The sequence below is a fragment of the Xyrauchen texanus genome, chromosome 32, assembly GCF_025860055.1.
Source record: "Xyrauchen texanus isolate HMW12.3.18 chromosome 32, RBS_HiC_50CHRs, whole genome shotgun sequence".
In the NCBI taxonomy this organism is placed as follows: domain Eukaryota; kingdom Metazoa; phylum Chordata; class Actinopteri; order Cypriniformes; family Catostomidae; genus Xyrauchen; species Xyrauchen texanus.
The window spans coordinates 34,676,059-34,693,130 of NC_068307.1; the positions used below are offsets into that span (position 1 = coordinate 34,676,059).

The window sequence follows — 17,072 nt, forward strand, 5'->3', positions numbered from 1 at the left end:
CCAGCTGAAAAGTATTTGTGCATCAAGTTGCTTTCCACATTTACTTGTGCCTCATCTCTCTCATTGTATTGAGAGTAAATGCCAAACCAGAATCCTGCCTGTTTATGGGACTATGGAATACTTATGGATATAGACATGGATGGATATTGTGGATAACAATGTAATGGATAAAATCACTACATGTAAGAACGAACTGATGTTCTGTAAAACATAAGCTAGAAACAATTTTCTCTAAGATTTGTAATCACGCAAAGAAAATTGTTTCCTTTATGACTTCGTAATATGCTTTGCATAAGATCAATGCATTTTCTACTTAGTGCCGTCACAGTTGATAAGCTAAATCACTGGGGACATGTGAACTGGTCGCAAAAAAACTGGCATCTTATCGCTTCCTGATGAAATGCAGCTATCTGGACATCATATAACCGATACGTCATTGAAGACTTCATCCTTGGAACAATGCTCTAGTGTCCAATTTGAGAAGTTTCAAATTAATCTACCACATGGAGGTGAATTTCCTTTTTCCTGTCAAACTCTTGACATTTTGCCTTTTAACATCTGGTCTTAAAGAGAGAGTTTACCCAAAGATGAAAATTCTGTCATCATTTACACACACTCATGTTGTTTCAAACCTTGTGCCACTATTTTAATTGCCTCAGTAAGAGTGTTTTACTGTATTTTTGGACCATTTCTGAAAAAGACTTCGATAGTACATCCGTAGGATTACCGTAATTACGAGATTCTGACTTGTGCAAACCATTAACATTATGTGTCAGATTTACTGTAATTCTGATATTCTGACATGTAAAAACCGGTCAAGTTTTGTCGGAATTATCATAATTGCGAGATTCCGATTGGTAAAAACTGCTCACAATATGTTGGAATTATCATAATTACGAGATTCCGACTTGTAAAAACCATTCACATCATATCGAAATTATGAGATTCCGACATGTAAAATCCATTTACGTAATGTTGGAACTACCATAATTACAAGCGGGGTGGACTGGGAAGAGAAATCGTCCTGGGATTTTACATAGAAACTGGCCCAAAAGTTGTTGGGTGGCGGGGTGGGGTCTCTTTTCTGCATATCGCTGTCCCCTTAGGCATATAGCGGTGCCGTTTTGTGGCCCATTCTGCATAACACGGCGGCCCATTCCGCGGATGGCCCACTGGCCCTCCCGGTTCTCCCGATGGCCAGTCCGCCCCTGATCGGCCCCAAAGTGGGCCGGCCCAGCGGAAAAATGCCCAGTATGCCAGATTACCAATCCAGCCCTGATTACAAGATTCAAAACTGATCATCGAAATTACTGTATTTACGAGATTCCGACTTGTAAAAACCGATCACATAATATCGTAATTATGAGATTTTGACTTGTAAAGACCGTTCACGTCATGTCAGAATAATTGTAATTACAAGATTCTGACATGTAAAAAACATCCATCTCTTCATAGAACTCATAATTACAAACTCAGAATTCTATGGAATCTTTGACGTGGTCATCTGGACATCATGTAAAAAGAACCAAAATGGCAGCGGCCTCAACTCCTGTTGTTCCAAACCTGAACATAAAAGTTTCCATGGAACATAAAAGGTGCATTTTTTTTCAAGTACTGTATAATTAATAAAAAAAAAGAAAATGTACCACTTCTATACCACAGAAAGTCATACAGGTTTGGAACAGGTGAGTAAATGATGACGGTATGTTCATTTTTGCATGAACTATTGCTTTAAGTTCAACTACTATATGCATTTTATGTTCTGTTTCCGCAGATAACTGGGTGCTCTACACTCTACTTAGTATCTGGAATCAATAATACTCTAACATTTGTAGCTGTTGTAAGATTTCTGAATGATCAAGTAGGAACATCATCCTTTTCACACCAAGAAAACTAGTGTTTCAACTAGTATTATCACGCACTCCTGTTTTTATATGATATTTTCCTTGTTCTCTTCTTTTTTTAAGAAATCTGTCTGTTTTGGGAATTATGACAAGGGCTCATCCTTGATTCTCTGCTGTCACCCTCATCTCAATAAAAACTTTAAATTATTTCCTTTACATGCAACATCATGTTAATGCATTAACAGGTTTTATTTACCAGCCCATCCAACTATAGCTGCTCTCATACCATATAGTTGGTCAAATTTAGGCTATATATTGGAATGAAAAATGCTATTTTCCTATGTAAGAAAATAAAGTAAAAAAAAAAAAAAGCAATCTTTTGAATAAGCTGTGACATGTTGCTTTTAAGGTCTGGATAATTCTAATCAGAAATATTAAATTCATATTCAAGATGTGTGACATGCTATTTTTACCCATCTCTCAATTTGTAAAAACATGCAAAAATCGAATTTGCTGAAATCTACTTACAATGGAGAACTGAAATAAATGTTATAATGTTTTGGTTTGTAGCCACAATATTTTAACCTTATCCATGTTTACATGAGACTAACGTAAAAAAAATAATCGCTTACTAACTTTGTGTAAAGTTATGTATAATTTCCCTGTCATGACCATGTAAGTACAGTAATTTGGGATTAAGTAAGGGATGTGCAGTATGATACCAGACAAAAACCTCTCTGCAGGAAAAGAGCGTAACACTCGGGTTCCTGAAGTAAATATCCCATTCCATTTTGCCATAGGCGATTCATTCTTAACAGTAACTTATAAACCTTTCAAGATGGACTTGCTATGAGCTCAGAGGTCGTTGCTTCTATTGGTATATGCTTCTATTATAAAGTGAATTGTTCCAGTGCTGGATGCTGATTAGTCAACAGCTGTGCTTTATTCACGATAAAGCATCTCTCTAAATAGTTTCTGAAAAAACCTACAAAATCTATATTTTTTTAATGAATATTTATGAACCCTTAATATTTTGTTTGACGTGAAGTGGAGCACGACCTCTCATGCCTTATTGCTTAATTAAAGCCATCTGTCCATGTTATTTCAACTTCAACTTTTAGAAATTGTGTTTAATAGCAGAATTTCTGGTGAAGAACTATACTAGCTATGATCCTGAAGAGAGTGATACACCAATCAGAGAATTGCAGCTAAACAAAGCTCAGTAAAGATGCTGAGACTACCACACCTGGAGTCACAAGTTCGAATCCCGGGCATGCTGAGTGACTCGTTAGGCTTCCTAAGCAACCAGTTGGCCTGGTTGCTAGGGTGGGAAGAGTCACATTGGTTTAACATCCTCGTGGTCGCTATAATGTGAGGATCTCGCTCTCGGTGGGACGCGTGGTGAGTTGTGCTTAGATGCCGCAGAGAATAGTGTGAAGCCTCCACATACGCTAGGTCTCCGCGGTAACGTGCTCAACAAGCCACGTTATAAGATGCACAGATTGACTGTCTCAGACGTGGAGCAACTGAGATTCGTCCTCCGTCACCAGGATTGAGGCGAGTCACCAAAGCGAATTGGGCATACCAAAATTGGGGAGAAAAGGGGAGAGAGAAAAAAATTACAATTTAAGTGATATTTTTAAGTAGTCAAGTTTGAATGTACAATGCAGTTATTTCCTTACAAATGCATATTGTTAATGTTAGAACACATTTTTGGCCGATAAACACACAAGAATGTTCCAGAAAATGTTACGAAAGCATCCATCACAAATTTTGTAAGGCAGGAATGTTGGCTTTTTTCTGTATGTTTTTTTTCTTCCCCCCCAGTGTTGGAATCTGTTTGGAAGGCGTGGTCACAGAAGACTGAATTAATTTACACTTTTATACTGCCACTTTTTCCTATGCACTTGACAAGAGTGTATCAATGAGATCGTTATAAATGAATGGATGTGTAAATGGAAATGGTGCCCTGAGGGTTCTTCTGCATATGTCTGTCTATATGTCTGTCTGACTGTGTGTCTGTCTGAATGTCTGTCTGTCTGTCTTTCTGTTCACTGCACTTCACTGGTACCAGTTAGTCGCTCATGAGCTGCAGAACCTTCATTTAGAAGATACTAACGCTTTAACCATCTCATACTGCTTGGACCTAATTTATGAACCCTCAGCCATTATTATTCAGTGTGTCTATGCTCTGTCGGAATGAAAGTGTTCTAATCTGGTGGTCTTGATTCTTGTTGCTTCCTGTTTTTGAGGCTGCAGCTAAAAATAAGAGTACGTGAGATGGAGAGACAGTTACTTTAGCGTTTCCTTTGTCTCTTTCTTTGCCTCCTTTTTGCGTTTTCGTTTGTAAATACACCAAATAACGTTTTAAACGCGATTGAAATCAACTCGTTCAATGCGTCTGAACTTTGATAAGACTACGTTAGATAGCAGGCTAGCACGCTAAGCTAGCTGACCACTACATATCTTTACACGATGTAAACATACGGTTTTCGGCTTCTTATATGAATGTATATATTTTTTCTTTCTTTTTTGCTTTGATTTGTCGGAAAACTGCCTATGAAGAAAACAAAGCCTCTCAGGTGAGTTTGACAAACATCAGCTCGATGCTATTGTGCTAAGTTCTAGCAGGTTGCAGTTTACTTTTTTTGTGTGGGTGTGTGGTACATTCAGGCTTGTTTTTTATCATTTTGTGGTTTATTTGAATTTGGAAGTATAGTTCAGGATTTGCGGACTACTAATATTCGTAGATTTTGTACTTTGACCCGCCTGCACGATTAAAATTTGACTGAATTGACGTGGAGGTCTTGTATTAGCAGCTCAAAATGATTTTACTGCATGATATTAATTTTTACAGATAAACCTTACCCTTGGACTTTAGAAAGACATACTGGTCTGAAAGTCATAAATAGTCAGATTTTTACTGTTCTGCCAGCCTCTGATTTTACAATGCTTGTTTGCATATACTTATTTAGGATGATAGATCTGGAGTATAGGCTATGTAATTGTAGACTAAATGTGGTCTTAAACTTGGTTTAATCCTTATGCATCAATACACATTTTTACTCAGAGGTCCTTAGAGGAAAAAAATGTTCACGTTAAAAAAATGCTATCATAATATTATGTATTAATATTATTTTCTACTTTCAATGAGAATTTTTTTTAACCAACATCAGTCCTGATAATAATGACCAATATTCATTCATTTTCAGGATTTTAACCCTTTGAATTCCAGTTTGTTTACATAATGCGACTGTTGTACACACACACACACACACACACACACACAGCAAACAGAAAATATGAATAAAGCTTGTATTTGCGGCGTAGGTTAAACAGGAGAAAAATGGCGCTATCTGGTGGAAAATATAACATTTTTAAGTTTGGGCTCCAGAAAGAAAGTATAATAGAATAGAATTCATGATATTATTCTTTATGGCACTGGGATCAACTATTGTAGTTTCAGTGGGGACAGTTTTGTCCTTAAGGTCCTGAGTGTAACTATTTTGTGTACACAGGAGATGTATTACCTAACCTTTGGCAAAATGTATGCCGTTGGCATTAACACAGCCAAAATTATTGAAAATAAATAAATGTCCCGAAGGTCACACAAGGATTAAGAGATAAATGCAAAAAAGTGAGTTTGAGAGGTCTATAACTAGTGTCATAGATTATGGATTATGCAATGAATATCAGCATGCAACATTCCATAGTTTTGAACTGCAAGAGAAATGATAATACAGTCAAGATGATAATTCAAGGCCAAGAACATTCAGGTTTATCTGTAATTTCATTTTTTTAAATGAAAGATTTAGATGGTAAATGAAAAAAGTTGCCTACATTACCCAGAGGTGAAAAGACCAGTGTGATTTGTTTTGTAATTGAATGACATATTTAAGTGGTAAATTAACTAAGGTTTAGATACATGTTTAACTACAGTATAAAATGGGTAACGCTTTGGATGTTTTTGTTAACATTAGGTAACAACTACATTAGTTAATACTTGTACAGCACTTAATGATGTTGGTTTTTGTAAATTTAAACACTAATAGTTGTATTAATTACAATTTGTGTATGTTAACATTAGTTAATGTATTATAAGCTAACATTAACTAGTAATGAGCAGTTGTATTTTCATAAATTAACATTAACTGAGATAATTAAATGCTGTGAAAATATATTGTTAATTATTCATTTATGGAATGTAATGCATATGTTAATGTTAACAAAAATCACCTTGTTGTAAAGTATTACCATAAAATGTGATAATATTTATTGCAATGGTTCTGAGCATGCAGCAAGCCAGAATATTGAACTTAAAGAAAAATCTAGGATCAATTTTGAATACTAAAGTATACTATAAAATGTGACAATTGTTACTACATGCATTATATAACTCACTTCATACATTTTGTACCACCTTTACACTGTTTGTAAAGACTAAAAATACATAAAGTACATTTAAGTGTAAAGAAATGACTCTTGAATGGTTTTCAGCCTGAATTCAATGACTGTAGGCATGCAACATCCCACTGTTTTTAACTTAAAATATAATTATTGTGACGATATATATAGGGTAACTTTGCCCTAAACTCGTATATTTTAAAATTCCCAAACCCTACAGTCTGAAAGTAGCTTTCATGTCTCGCCTCTGTATTTCTATATTTGTTCTGTTAGATTGTATGTGGGAGAATGTTTTTTTTTTTTCACTCTCACAACTCCCAGCTGGATATTGGATGAGTCAAGGCAGATTTATATTTTATTTAAGCTGCTCTCACACACACACACACACACACACACACACACACAAACTACAGTCAGTAGTACTCATCAACATGTCAATACCATTTGCTATTGAATATGGTGTCAATATTTGACATGTTTTTATGGACTCAGGCACTCTGTATTTGGTCTGTTAAGCCCAAATGTAGTAAAAGCCCATGTCTTTGATGACACATTTGGCCTTCGCAACAATAATTTTCATAAAGTCAGTAATGGTTGTTTGCGTATTCTCCATGAATGCGTTGACATGCACATCAACACACTACTAAAAATCAGCATATTTCAAAAAATTAGATAATGCAATAAAAGTGTTTACATGAGATTTAAAATCATCGAGTTGTTCTCTGCTATTGATGTCAAACCATATGTCTTGCACACATTGGATGAGCTGGTCAGAATGGTGGTAAACCCAACTAACAATTTTAGGTTGCCAGAACGTTCTGGGAACGTAAGGTTTTCTAACATTAACTTTACTGTAACTCCTTATGTCCCAGAACCTTTCTGCAACCATGCTGCGACGTCAATAAACAGAGGAGCCATCGATAGATAATTAGTTATTGTAATCATCAATAATGATTATATAATCAACTATAATTGCTTATAGCAAATCAACATCAAGTATGATAGGAAGATAGAAGGCACAAATTATATGATTCTTGTATGATTTTCAGAAAATTTACATTCAAATGCATTAAGAACTGTGATCTTTATTTCTACATTTAATTAAATGTTTAAATGATCAAATATACAGTATTATAATGTTTTGTAAAAATGTAAATGAAAAATAAAAACTTAATAACCATTAGAGAACAATTCTGTATAAGTTTGTCTTGGTTGTCTCACAAAAAACTCCCTGCAATGTTCTGGGAAGGTTAGTTTATGGTTATATAAAAAAAAAGAACGTAAAGAGAACGTTCATAGAACATTAGGAATTGGTTCCCAAAAAAATAACCAAAGGGAACCATATGCTAATGTTTGTTAAAAAATTTTTGTTTGCTGGGAAGGTGTTTAAATTCAACGCAAAATCGTGATAAAGGACAAAAATATAAATGACCTTGATCTACATGATCTAGATGACAAATTGTCGGCTTATTAGCCTAATTTATGTAAACATGCTTGGAGCAGCACAGCATTTTGAGTGACCGCTTAATAAACCAATAACATGTAAGGTCATATAAACCCCTTAAACTGTTTTCCTTTATCAGGGTTGGGTCAAAACGGTTTAAGCAAAAAACAATCGGCACATAGTTTTGCCCTTTGCTCTGATTTCGTGGTGCATGTAAAAGCCTTTATCGTGATCTTACCAGCTTATCAATGTGCACATGACTCTTTATGCTTTGACATCAAAAGCAGAGAATAATGTAAACACAAGTTAATACAATGTCAGGTTTTTTAAGCTGATCAGCATATTGCTGTGCAAGAAAATGCACTGATAATAGCTCCTGAATATAATGCCTCTCCTTTGCTAGCATTATCTGTTTATTTGGTGAGTTTTTAATGCAGTAAATAGAGATACACTGGTGGACAAAAGTTTGGAATAATGTATAGATTTTGCTGTTTCGGAAGGAAATTGGTACTTTGTGATCAGCTGAATGCCACTTTGCTGAATTAAAGTATAGTCAGGATATTAGTGATGTAACAAACAGCACCATTACTATTTGAAATAGTGGGTTTCACAATCATTTTTGATCTAACCTAGACAGGCCCCATTTTCAGCTGCCATCACTCCAACACCTTATCCTTGAGTATTCATGCTAAATTGCTAATTATGTACTAGAAAATCACTTTCCATTATATCAAACAGTTGAAAGCTATTTGTTTCGTTAAATGAAGCTTAATATCGTCTTTGTTTTTTTTGTTTTTTTAGTTTATGACTTTACAGTATGCAATAGACTAGCATGTCTTAAGATCAATATTAGGTAAAAAATTGAAAAAAAACTTCTTTCTCTAGAAACTCGTCAGTCAATCATTGTTTTGAGAAATGAAGGCTATACAATGCTTGAAAATTCCAAAAAACGGAAGATTTCTTGCAGAGGTGTACACTACAGTCTTCAAAAACAAAGGACAACAAGCTCTAACAAGGACAGAAAGAGATGTGGAATACCTGATATACAACTTAACGAGAGGATAAGTACATCAGAGTCTCTAGTTCGAGAAATAGATGCCTCACATGTCCTCAGCTGACAGCTTCATTGAATTCTACCCACTCAACACCAGTTTCATGTACAACAGTAAAGAGAAGACTCAGGGGTGCAGGCAATATGGGAAGAATTGCAAAGAGAAAGCAACTTTTGTAACAAAAAATCAAAAAGTAAAGGTTAGAGTGGACAAAGAAACACAGACATTGGACAACAGATCATTGGAAAAGAGTGTTATGGATCTTAACCCCATTGAGCATCCCACACCTTGTGGGATCAGCTAGACTGTAAGGTGTATGAGAAGTGACAGACAAGACAGCCACATCTATGGCAAGTGCTACAGGAAGCGTGGGGTGAAATGAGTATCTGGAACAACTGACAGCTAGAATGCCAAAGATCTGCAGAACTGTCATTGTGGAGTATTTTTTTTGAAGAGAACTCTTTGAAGTGGTTTAAGAAGTTCTGATTTTTTTTTTTAATTAATGTAATAGTACATTTTCACGTTAATAATGTCCTGACTATACATTTTGATCAGTTGAATGCCACTTTTATGAATAAAAGTTCCCATTTCTTTCAATAAGAGTAAAATCTACATTATTCCAAACTATTGGCCGACAGTGTATTTTAATATAATATCTATAAAGTAAGTTGACCTATATAAACCTGTTACAATTTACTTTTAGCAAGTAAGATGCACACATCATTGCTGAATTAAAATGGCTCAAACTCAAAATTCAGAAAAAGAAATGTGCTTTGTTCTGTTGAATATCCAATGCGTTATATGGCATAGTTATCAGCTGTTGACTCTCATTCTAAATGGCCAAATCAGGCCGATTAACTGGACAAAATTTGACCATTTTGAGATTATCATTCACATATTGCTCTAACCTTGATCATTTTATCTTTCAGACTTTGTCAGGAAATTTGCTGCAATATGACGTGACGTGTGTTCCTGGCTGTGAGCATAAAAAGAATCGTGCAACATTTCCCACATCTCTCAGTCACGGAGAACATGGACAGCTCGGTGACCTTGTGGCAGTTCCTACTGGAGCTGCTGTTGGACTCCAGCAATGACCACCTCATCTGCTGGACAAATGAGGATGGAGAGTTCAAACTGCTGCAGGCAGAAGAGGTGGCCAGATTGTGGGGTGCCCGCAAGAATAAACCCAGCATGAACTATGACAAGCTCAGCCGGGCTCTGCGTTACTACTACGACAAGGTGCGTAATATCATCTAGCACAGATTTCTGAAAAGACTCGTTAGGGAAAACGTCACAGTTCAAGGAATAGTGTACACAAAATTAAATTCAGTCATCATTTACTCATCTGTATGAAGTCTTCTGATGATACGATAGTCTTGTGTGAGAAAGTTGTTATTTACTGAAATGTTTCTCACCCTCCACCTTAGCTCTCAAATCTCATTTGCACTTCTGTTTACTCAAACTTGGTGCTTTATATTCAAGACAAGACACCTAACAAACAATTCCAAACTTGGTGGGATGTATGATTTTTGTTAAAACTAACACTTTTATTTTTTGTTATATGAATATCACAGTCAAACTGACTGAAACGTATTTAAAGCTTTAATTGTTTAGCCTGGTCCCGGACCCAGACTTTCAATATTAAACTTTGAAAATTCATTATATTAGAGGTCAACCGATAGTGGATTTTGCCGATACCAGTAATTAAGGTAGTGGGAAAGGCAGATGACCAATTAATTGGCCCTTAGTTTTTAAAATCGATTTATTGAATCGAAAGCTACAATGTGCTGTATTAGAACACTAACATTAGCCCAAGGCTAATTTAAATAATTTTTATAGCTTAATTTTGAAACATATCGTCAGCATTCTCTGGGTTTGATCAATTAAATAAATTGCTAGATGCAAAAAAACCCACAACATTAAATAAAAAATATAAATTAACAAACAAAAGAATTATATAAATTACCAAAACAAAACTTAAAATTAATATATGTCTAATGTAGGGCTGCACGATTTGGGGAAAATGTCATATTGCAATTATTGAGGTTAATATTGCGATATGCGATTGCGATATAATAAACAAATAGTATCATGAGTCACCTTGCTTGGTTATCAAGGAAAATGCAGAAATAGATTACTCATAATGCTGAAATGTGTATTTTTCCAACTCAAACATACAAACTAGCAAAAACAACAACTATAAATGCACAGTGTTTTCAAACTAAAATATTTTTACAAAATTAAATAATATCTTTGCATTACTGCAAACTTGTTATTTTCTCAATATTACACCTAAATAAAATAGAACAATAAATAAGAACATACAAATTTTCACTAAAATAAAATTGTCTAAAACAAACAGGGACATTTAAGCAGGATGTAACATGTACTTTGTATAAACTCTTTTGAAAAGGAAACTGGATATAAAAGTGTGGTTCACTCAATCAAACCACTAAAATTGTTGTTGTTGTGTGTGTGTATATATACACTCACCTAAAGGATTATTAGGAACACCATACTAATACTGTGTTTGACCCCCTTTCGCCTTCAGAACTGCCTTAATTCTACGTGGCATTGATTCAACAAGGTGCTGAAAGCATTCTTTAGAAATGTTGGCCCATATTGATAGGATAGCATCTTGCAGTTGATGGAGATTTGTGAGATGCACATCCAGGGCACGAAGCTCCCGTTCCACCACATCCCAAAGATGCTCTATTGGGTTGAGATCTGGTGACTGTGGGGGCCATTTTAGTACAGTGAACTCATTGTCATGTTCAAGAAACCGATTTGAAATGATTCAAGCTTTGTGACATGGTGCATTATCCTGCTGGAAGTAGCCATCAGAGGATGGGTACATGGTGGCCATAAAGGGATGGACATGGTCAGAAACAATGCTCAGGTAGGCCGTGGCATTTAAACGATGCCCAATTGGCACTATGGGGCCTAAAGTGTGCCAAGAAAACATCCCCCACACCATTACACCACCACCACCAGCCTGCACAGTGGTAACAAGGCATGATGGATCCATGTTCTCATTCTGTTTACGCCAAATTCTGACTCTACCATCTGAATGTCTCAACAGAAATCGAGACTCATCAGACCAGGCAACATTTTTCCAGTCTTCAACTGTCCAATTTTGGTGAGCCCTTGCAAATTGTAGCCTCTTTTTCCTATTTGTAGTGGAGATGCGTGGTACCCGGTGGGGTCTTCTGCTGTTGTAGCCCATCCGCCTCAAGGTTGTGCGTGTTGTGGCTTCACAAATGCTTTGCTGCATACCTCGGTTGTAACGAGTGGTTATTTCAGGCAAAGTTGCTCTTCTGTCAGCTTGAATCAGTCGGCCCATTCTCCTCTGTCCTCTAGCATCAACAAGGCATTTTAAGCCCACAGGACTGCCGCATACTGGATTTTTTCCCTTTTCACACCATTCTTTGTAAACCCTAGAAATGGTTGTGCGTGAAAATCCCAGTAACTGAGCAGATTGTGAAATACTCAGACCGGCCCGTCTGGCACCAACAACCATGCCACGCTCAAAATTGCTTAAATCACCTTTCTTTCCCATTCTGACATTCAGTTTGGAGTTCAGGAGATTGTCTTGACCAGGACCACACCCCTAAATGCATTGAAGCAACTGCCATGTGATTGGTTGATTAGATAATTGCATTAATGAGAAATTGAACAGGTGTTCCTAATAATCCTTTAAGTGAGTGTATATATATATACAGGTGAAACTCGAAAAATTAGAATATCGTGCAAAAGTTCATTAATTTCAGTAATTCAACTTAAAAGGTGAAACTAATATATTATATAGACTCATTACAAGCAAAGTAAGATATTTCAAGCCTTTATTTGATATAATTTGGATGATTATGGCTTACAGCTTATGAAAACCCCAAATTCAGAATCTCAGAAAATTAGAATATTACATGAAATCAATAAAAAAAAGGATTTTAAATACAGAAATGTCGGCCCTCTGAAAAGTATAATCATGCATATGTACTCAGTACTTGGTTTGGGCCCCTTTTGCATTAATTACTGCCTCAATGCGGCGTGGCATGGATGCTATCAGCCTGTGGCACTGCTGAGGTGTTATGGAAGACCAAGATGCTTCAATAGCGGCCTTCAGCTCTTCTGCATTGTTTGGTCTCATGTCTCTCATCTTTCTCTTAGCAATGCCCCATAGATTCTCTATGGGGTTCAGGTCAGGCGAGTTTGCTGGCCAATCAAGCACAGTAATACCATGGTCATTGAACCAGGTTTTGGTACTTTTGGCAGTCTGGGCAGGTGCCAAGTCCTGCTGGAAAATGAAGTCAGCATCTCCATAAAGCTTGTCTGCTGAAGGAAGCATGAAGTGCTCTAAAATGTCCCGGTAGACAGCTGCGTTGACTCTGGACTTAATAAAGCACAGTGGACCAACACCAGCCGATGACATGGCTCCCCAAACCAACACAGACTGTGGAAACTTCACACTGGACTTCAAGCATCTTGGATTGTGTGCCTCTCCATTCTTCCTCCAGACTGTGGGACCTTGGTTTCCAAATGAGATGCAAAATTTGCTCTCATCAGAAAAGAGGACTTTGGACCACTGAGCAACAGACCAGTTCTTTTTTTCTTTAGCCCAGGTAAGGCGTTTGACATTTGAAGCCCATTTCCAGGACCCGTCTGTGTGTGGTGGCTCTTGATGCAGTAACTCCAGCCTCAGTCCACTCCTTGTGAAGCTCCCCACACATTTGAATGGCCTTTTCCTGACAATCCTCTCCAGGCTACGGTCATCCCTGCTGCTTGTGCACCTTTTTCTTCCACACTTTTCCCTTCCACTTAACTTTCTATTAATGTGCTTTGATACAGCACTTTGAGAACATCCAACTTCTTTTGCAATTACCTTTTGAGGCTTTCCCTCCTTGTGGAGGGTGTCAATGATGGTTTTCTGCACAACTGTCAGGTCAGCAGTCTTCCCCATGATTGTGAATTCAACTGAACCAGACCGAGAGACCATTTAAAGGCTCAGGAACCCTTTGCAGGTGTTTAGCTGATTAGAGTGTGACACTTTGAGCCTACAATACTGAACCTTTTCACAATATTCAAATTTTCTGAGATTCTGAATTTGGGGTTTTCATAAGCTGTAAGCCATAATCATCAAAATTATATCAAATAAAGGCTTGAAATATCTTACTTTGCTTGTAATGAGTCTATATAATATATTAGTTTCACCTTTTAAGTTGAATTACTGAAATTAATGAACTTTTGCACGATATTCTAATTTTTCTAGAGTTTCACCTGTATATATATATAATATTTTCTGCCTTTTTTCTTCGAAATTTCGGTGCATCCCTAATATATCTATATATATATTAGGGATGCATCATATATGTATATATATTAGGGATGCACCAAAATTTCGGCCGCCGAAAATGGCACTTTCGGTTTTCGGCCGAAAGAGAAAAAAGGCAGAAAATATGAGCCGAAAATATATACCTCCTCGCCCCGCCCCTCAGTGCTCTGATTTCAATCTGGATCGATCTAGCCCTTATCACAGCGCTACCCAACAAAGGCCGATCATGTCAGCGGTGTGGAAATTCTTCAAAGTTTCTGATAAGGACATCAAATTTGCGATCTGCAGTGTTTGTTCAGCAGAACTTTCAAGATATATATACACAGAGCTCAGCAAGAGATTCTACAGGAAAGTGCCCCGATCCACAGCAGTGCCACACCTAGCGCTGCTACAACACAACTTGAGACGTATCTAGCTGAACTACGCCAGAAGCGGCAATCCCCTTGACTACGGTCGCATAAACAAAGACCACTTTCCTTTGCTTGCGCGGATTGCGCACAGGTATTTATCTGCCCAAGCACCAGCACAGAGAGTGAGAGACTGTTCAGTGCAGCATCTCATGTTCTTGATGAGCTTTCTGACAGGAGAGACTGTCAGAAAATTTAGCAACTTTTGTTCTTGAAGAGAAACCTGTCACTTGTAGTTAAATAGAAAGCGGTCCAATATGATGTGTATAGCAATTACATTACACTTGTTCTTCACTTGAGGATACATCTGTCGTTTACAGTTGCCTTTGGATTTAGTTCAATTACTGCTGTTTTGCACTGTTGTTTTGCACAATCATTTTCACTTAAAGTGTACATATGTTTACATAAACAGAATAGAGCACTGATCTATATATATAATTATATATTATAGTTATATATAGATCAGTGGAATAGAGGCCCTCTGCCATTCTGTGTTCTGCCTTTTGTTTTAATTAAAATTACGGTTGCATATTAAACTTTTTGAAAGATGCTAGCTAAGTTCATTACTTGACTGTTGTTTTTCATATAATAGTTTTCTAAAACTTTACATTATTTGGATAATTGTTAATAAAATCTGTAAAATTAGATTTTTACAGAACTGAAAGAAGAATAATATTTAATATAGATTTAATATGTTTTGTCCAATTTTGGTGTTACTTTCAATAAAAGTGTGATTTATTTTATTGGTTTGTAGTTTTTCAATTCAGATTCATTAAATTCATGAAATTAATGAAAAAGTATCAAATTAATACAATTATACACAAATGTTTTTTTTTTTTTTAAATAGGTAAAAATTTCGGTTTCGGTTTTCGGCCAAGTGCATCCTGGATTTTCGGTTTCGGCCCAGAATTTTCATTTCGGTGCATCCCTAATATATATATATACACACACACACACACACACACACACACACACATTTTATTATTTATTATTTTTCACATAAGATTGATCTTATGATGATATCATCAATGATGCAACACGTTGCGAGCTGCAGACAGCGGGAGTGAGAGACGAGCGTCTTGTGTTAGAGTGTGCATCAGCTGGCGGAACTTTAAATCGAATCGGTTACCTAACGTAACCTCGGTTCTCTCTAGATGAGGGAACGAGTATTGCGTAAGCTAGCTTACGCTACGGGAAAGATTCATCTTTTCTGAGATATTGAAGCCAAAATATTATCCTTAATTTTGTATCATTTGTCAACGCAGTGCAGCAACTGCAGACCTTGAGCGGGCTAGCTAGCGAGCTCATTGGTTGCTCTGCGGCAACTGCTGCAGCCTATAGAGCGAACTTGAGCGAACTCGCGTCCAATGAGAGGTGTCAGCGCTTACTGCATCAAAGCCCGCCAAAATGGCCGTGGCTAGAGTGCATATAAGCGTGGTTAAGTAAGCTGGAACCCTGGTTTTCATTGAATGAAGCGAAAGTAAGCTGGTAGGCGCGAAGCACGGCGGCTACGCAATACTCGTTCCCTCATCTAGAGAGAACCGAGGTTACGTTAGGTAACCGATTCGTTCTCTTACGAGAGGTTCTCTCGTATTGCGTAAGCTAGCTTACGCTACGAGAACCCATTGTCAGCGCCGTCGCGCCAAGCATCCACTGCATGAGCCCGGGGTGGGGGGACCGGGGAGCCCTTGTGAGTGGGGAAATAATATTTGGCGGCCAGAGTGCGGGCCAGTGTGTGTGTAATACATAAGCACATAGTGGGAAGGAGCGACAGAGCGGCGGTGCGGTCTGTGTGGAATGAGTCCCATCAGTGCAGCTCACCAGGGGAGCTGTAGCGTATTAAACCGCTAATAGTTTTGCCTGCAGGGCGGGCACTTCCAGATTGTAAAATCTGACAAAGGTGGAGGAAGCCCAGCCCGCTGCCACACATATGTCGTGAATGGAAATCCCGCTGGACCATGCCCACGATGAGGCCATGCCTCTAGTGGAGTGAGCCCTAATGCTCAACAGGCATGGCAGGTCTTTTGGCGCGTATCGCGGCAGCAATAGCGTCCACTATCCATCTAGACAGTGTCTGTTTCGAGGCGAGACCTTTGAGTGCGCCCTCGAGCGAAGCAAAAGCTGCTCAGAGCGTCTGAAAGAAGCGGGCGCGCAGTGTACAATCTCAGTGCTCTGACTGGGCAAAGGAGATTGGCGTCGCGTTCAGCTATCGGATGCTGGCAGCGCCGATAGGAAATGACCTGTGCTCTGAAAGGAGTACCGATCACCTTGAGAACATAGCCGTGTCTAGGCTTTAAAATGACCTTGGAGTCACTTGGTCCGAACTCAAGACGCATGGCGCTGACAGACAGCGCGTGAAGGTCTCCCACGCGTTTGACTGATGACAGGGCAGTCAGAAAAGCGGTTTTGAGTGAAAGGTATTTCAAATCCACGGATTGAAGCGGTTCGAAAGGGGGCTTTCATAGTTTCGAGAACTATAGAAAGATCCCAGATAGGAACCGATGGAAGCGCGGGGTTCATCCTTCTAGCTCCCTTGAGGAAGCGGATGACCAGCTCGTTTTTCCCAGTGACTGGCGTGCAGGGGTTCAGCGA

At 37.9% G+C, this 17,072-nt stretch overlaps 1 protein-coding gene across 2 annotated transcripts in view; it reads left to right on the forward strand.

Moving 5' to 3' along the window:
- The first annotated feature begins 3,794 nt into the window (after positions 1 to 3,794).
- Positions 3,795 to 17,072, forward strand: part of LOC127625948 (ETS domain-containing protein Elk-4-like) — a 33,775-nt gene continuing 20,497 nt past the window's right edge. For both annotated transcript variants that reach the window (XM_052101443.1, XM_052101442.1), the window contains exons 1-2: positions 3,795 to 4,426; positions 9,674 to 9,983. In XM_052101443.1, coding sequence (XP_051957403.1) covers positions 9,777 to 9,983 — 207 coding nt within the window. In that variant the 5' untranslated portion in view covers positions 3,795 to 4,426; positions 9,674 to 9,776. The remainder of the gene's footprint in view (positions 4,427 to 9,673; positions 9,984 to 17,072) is intronic.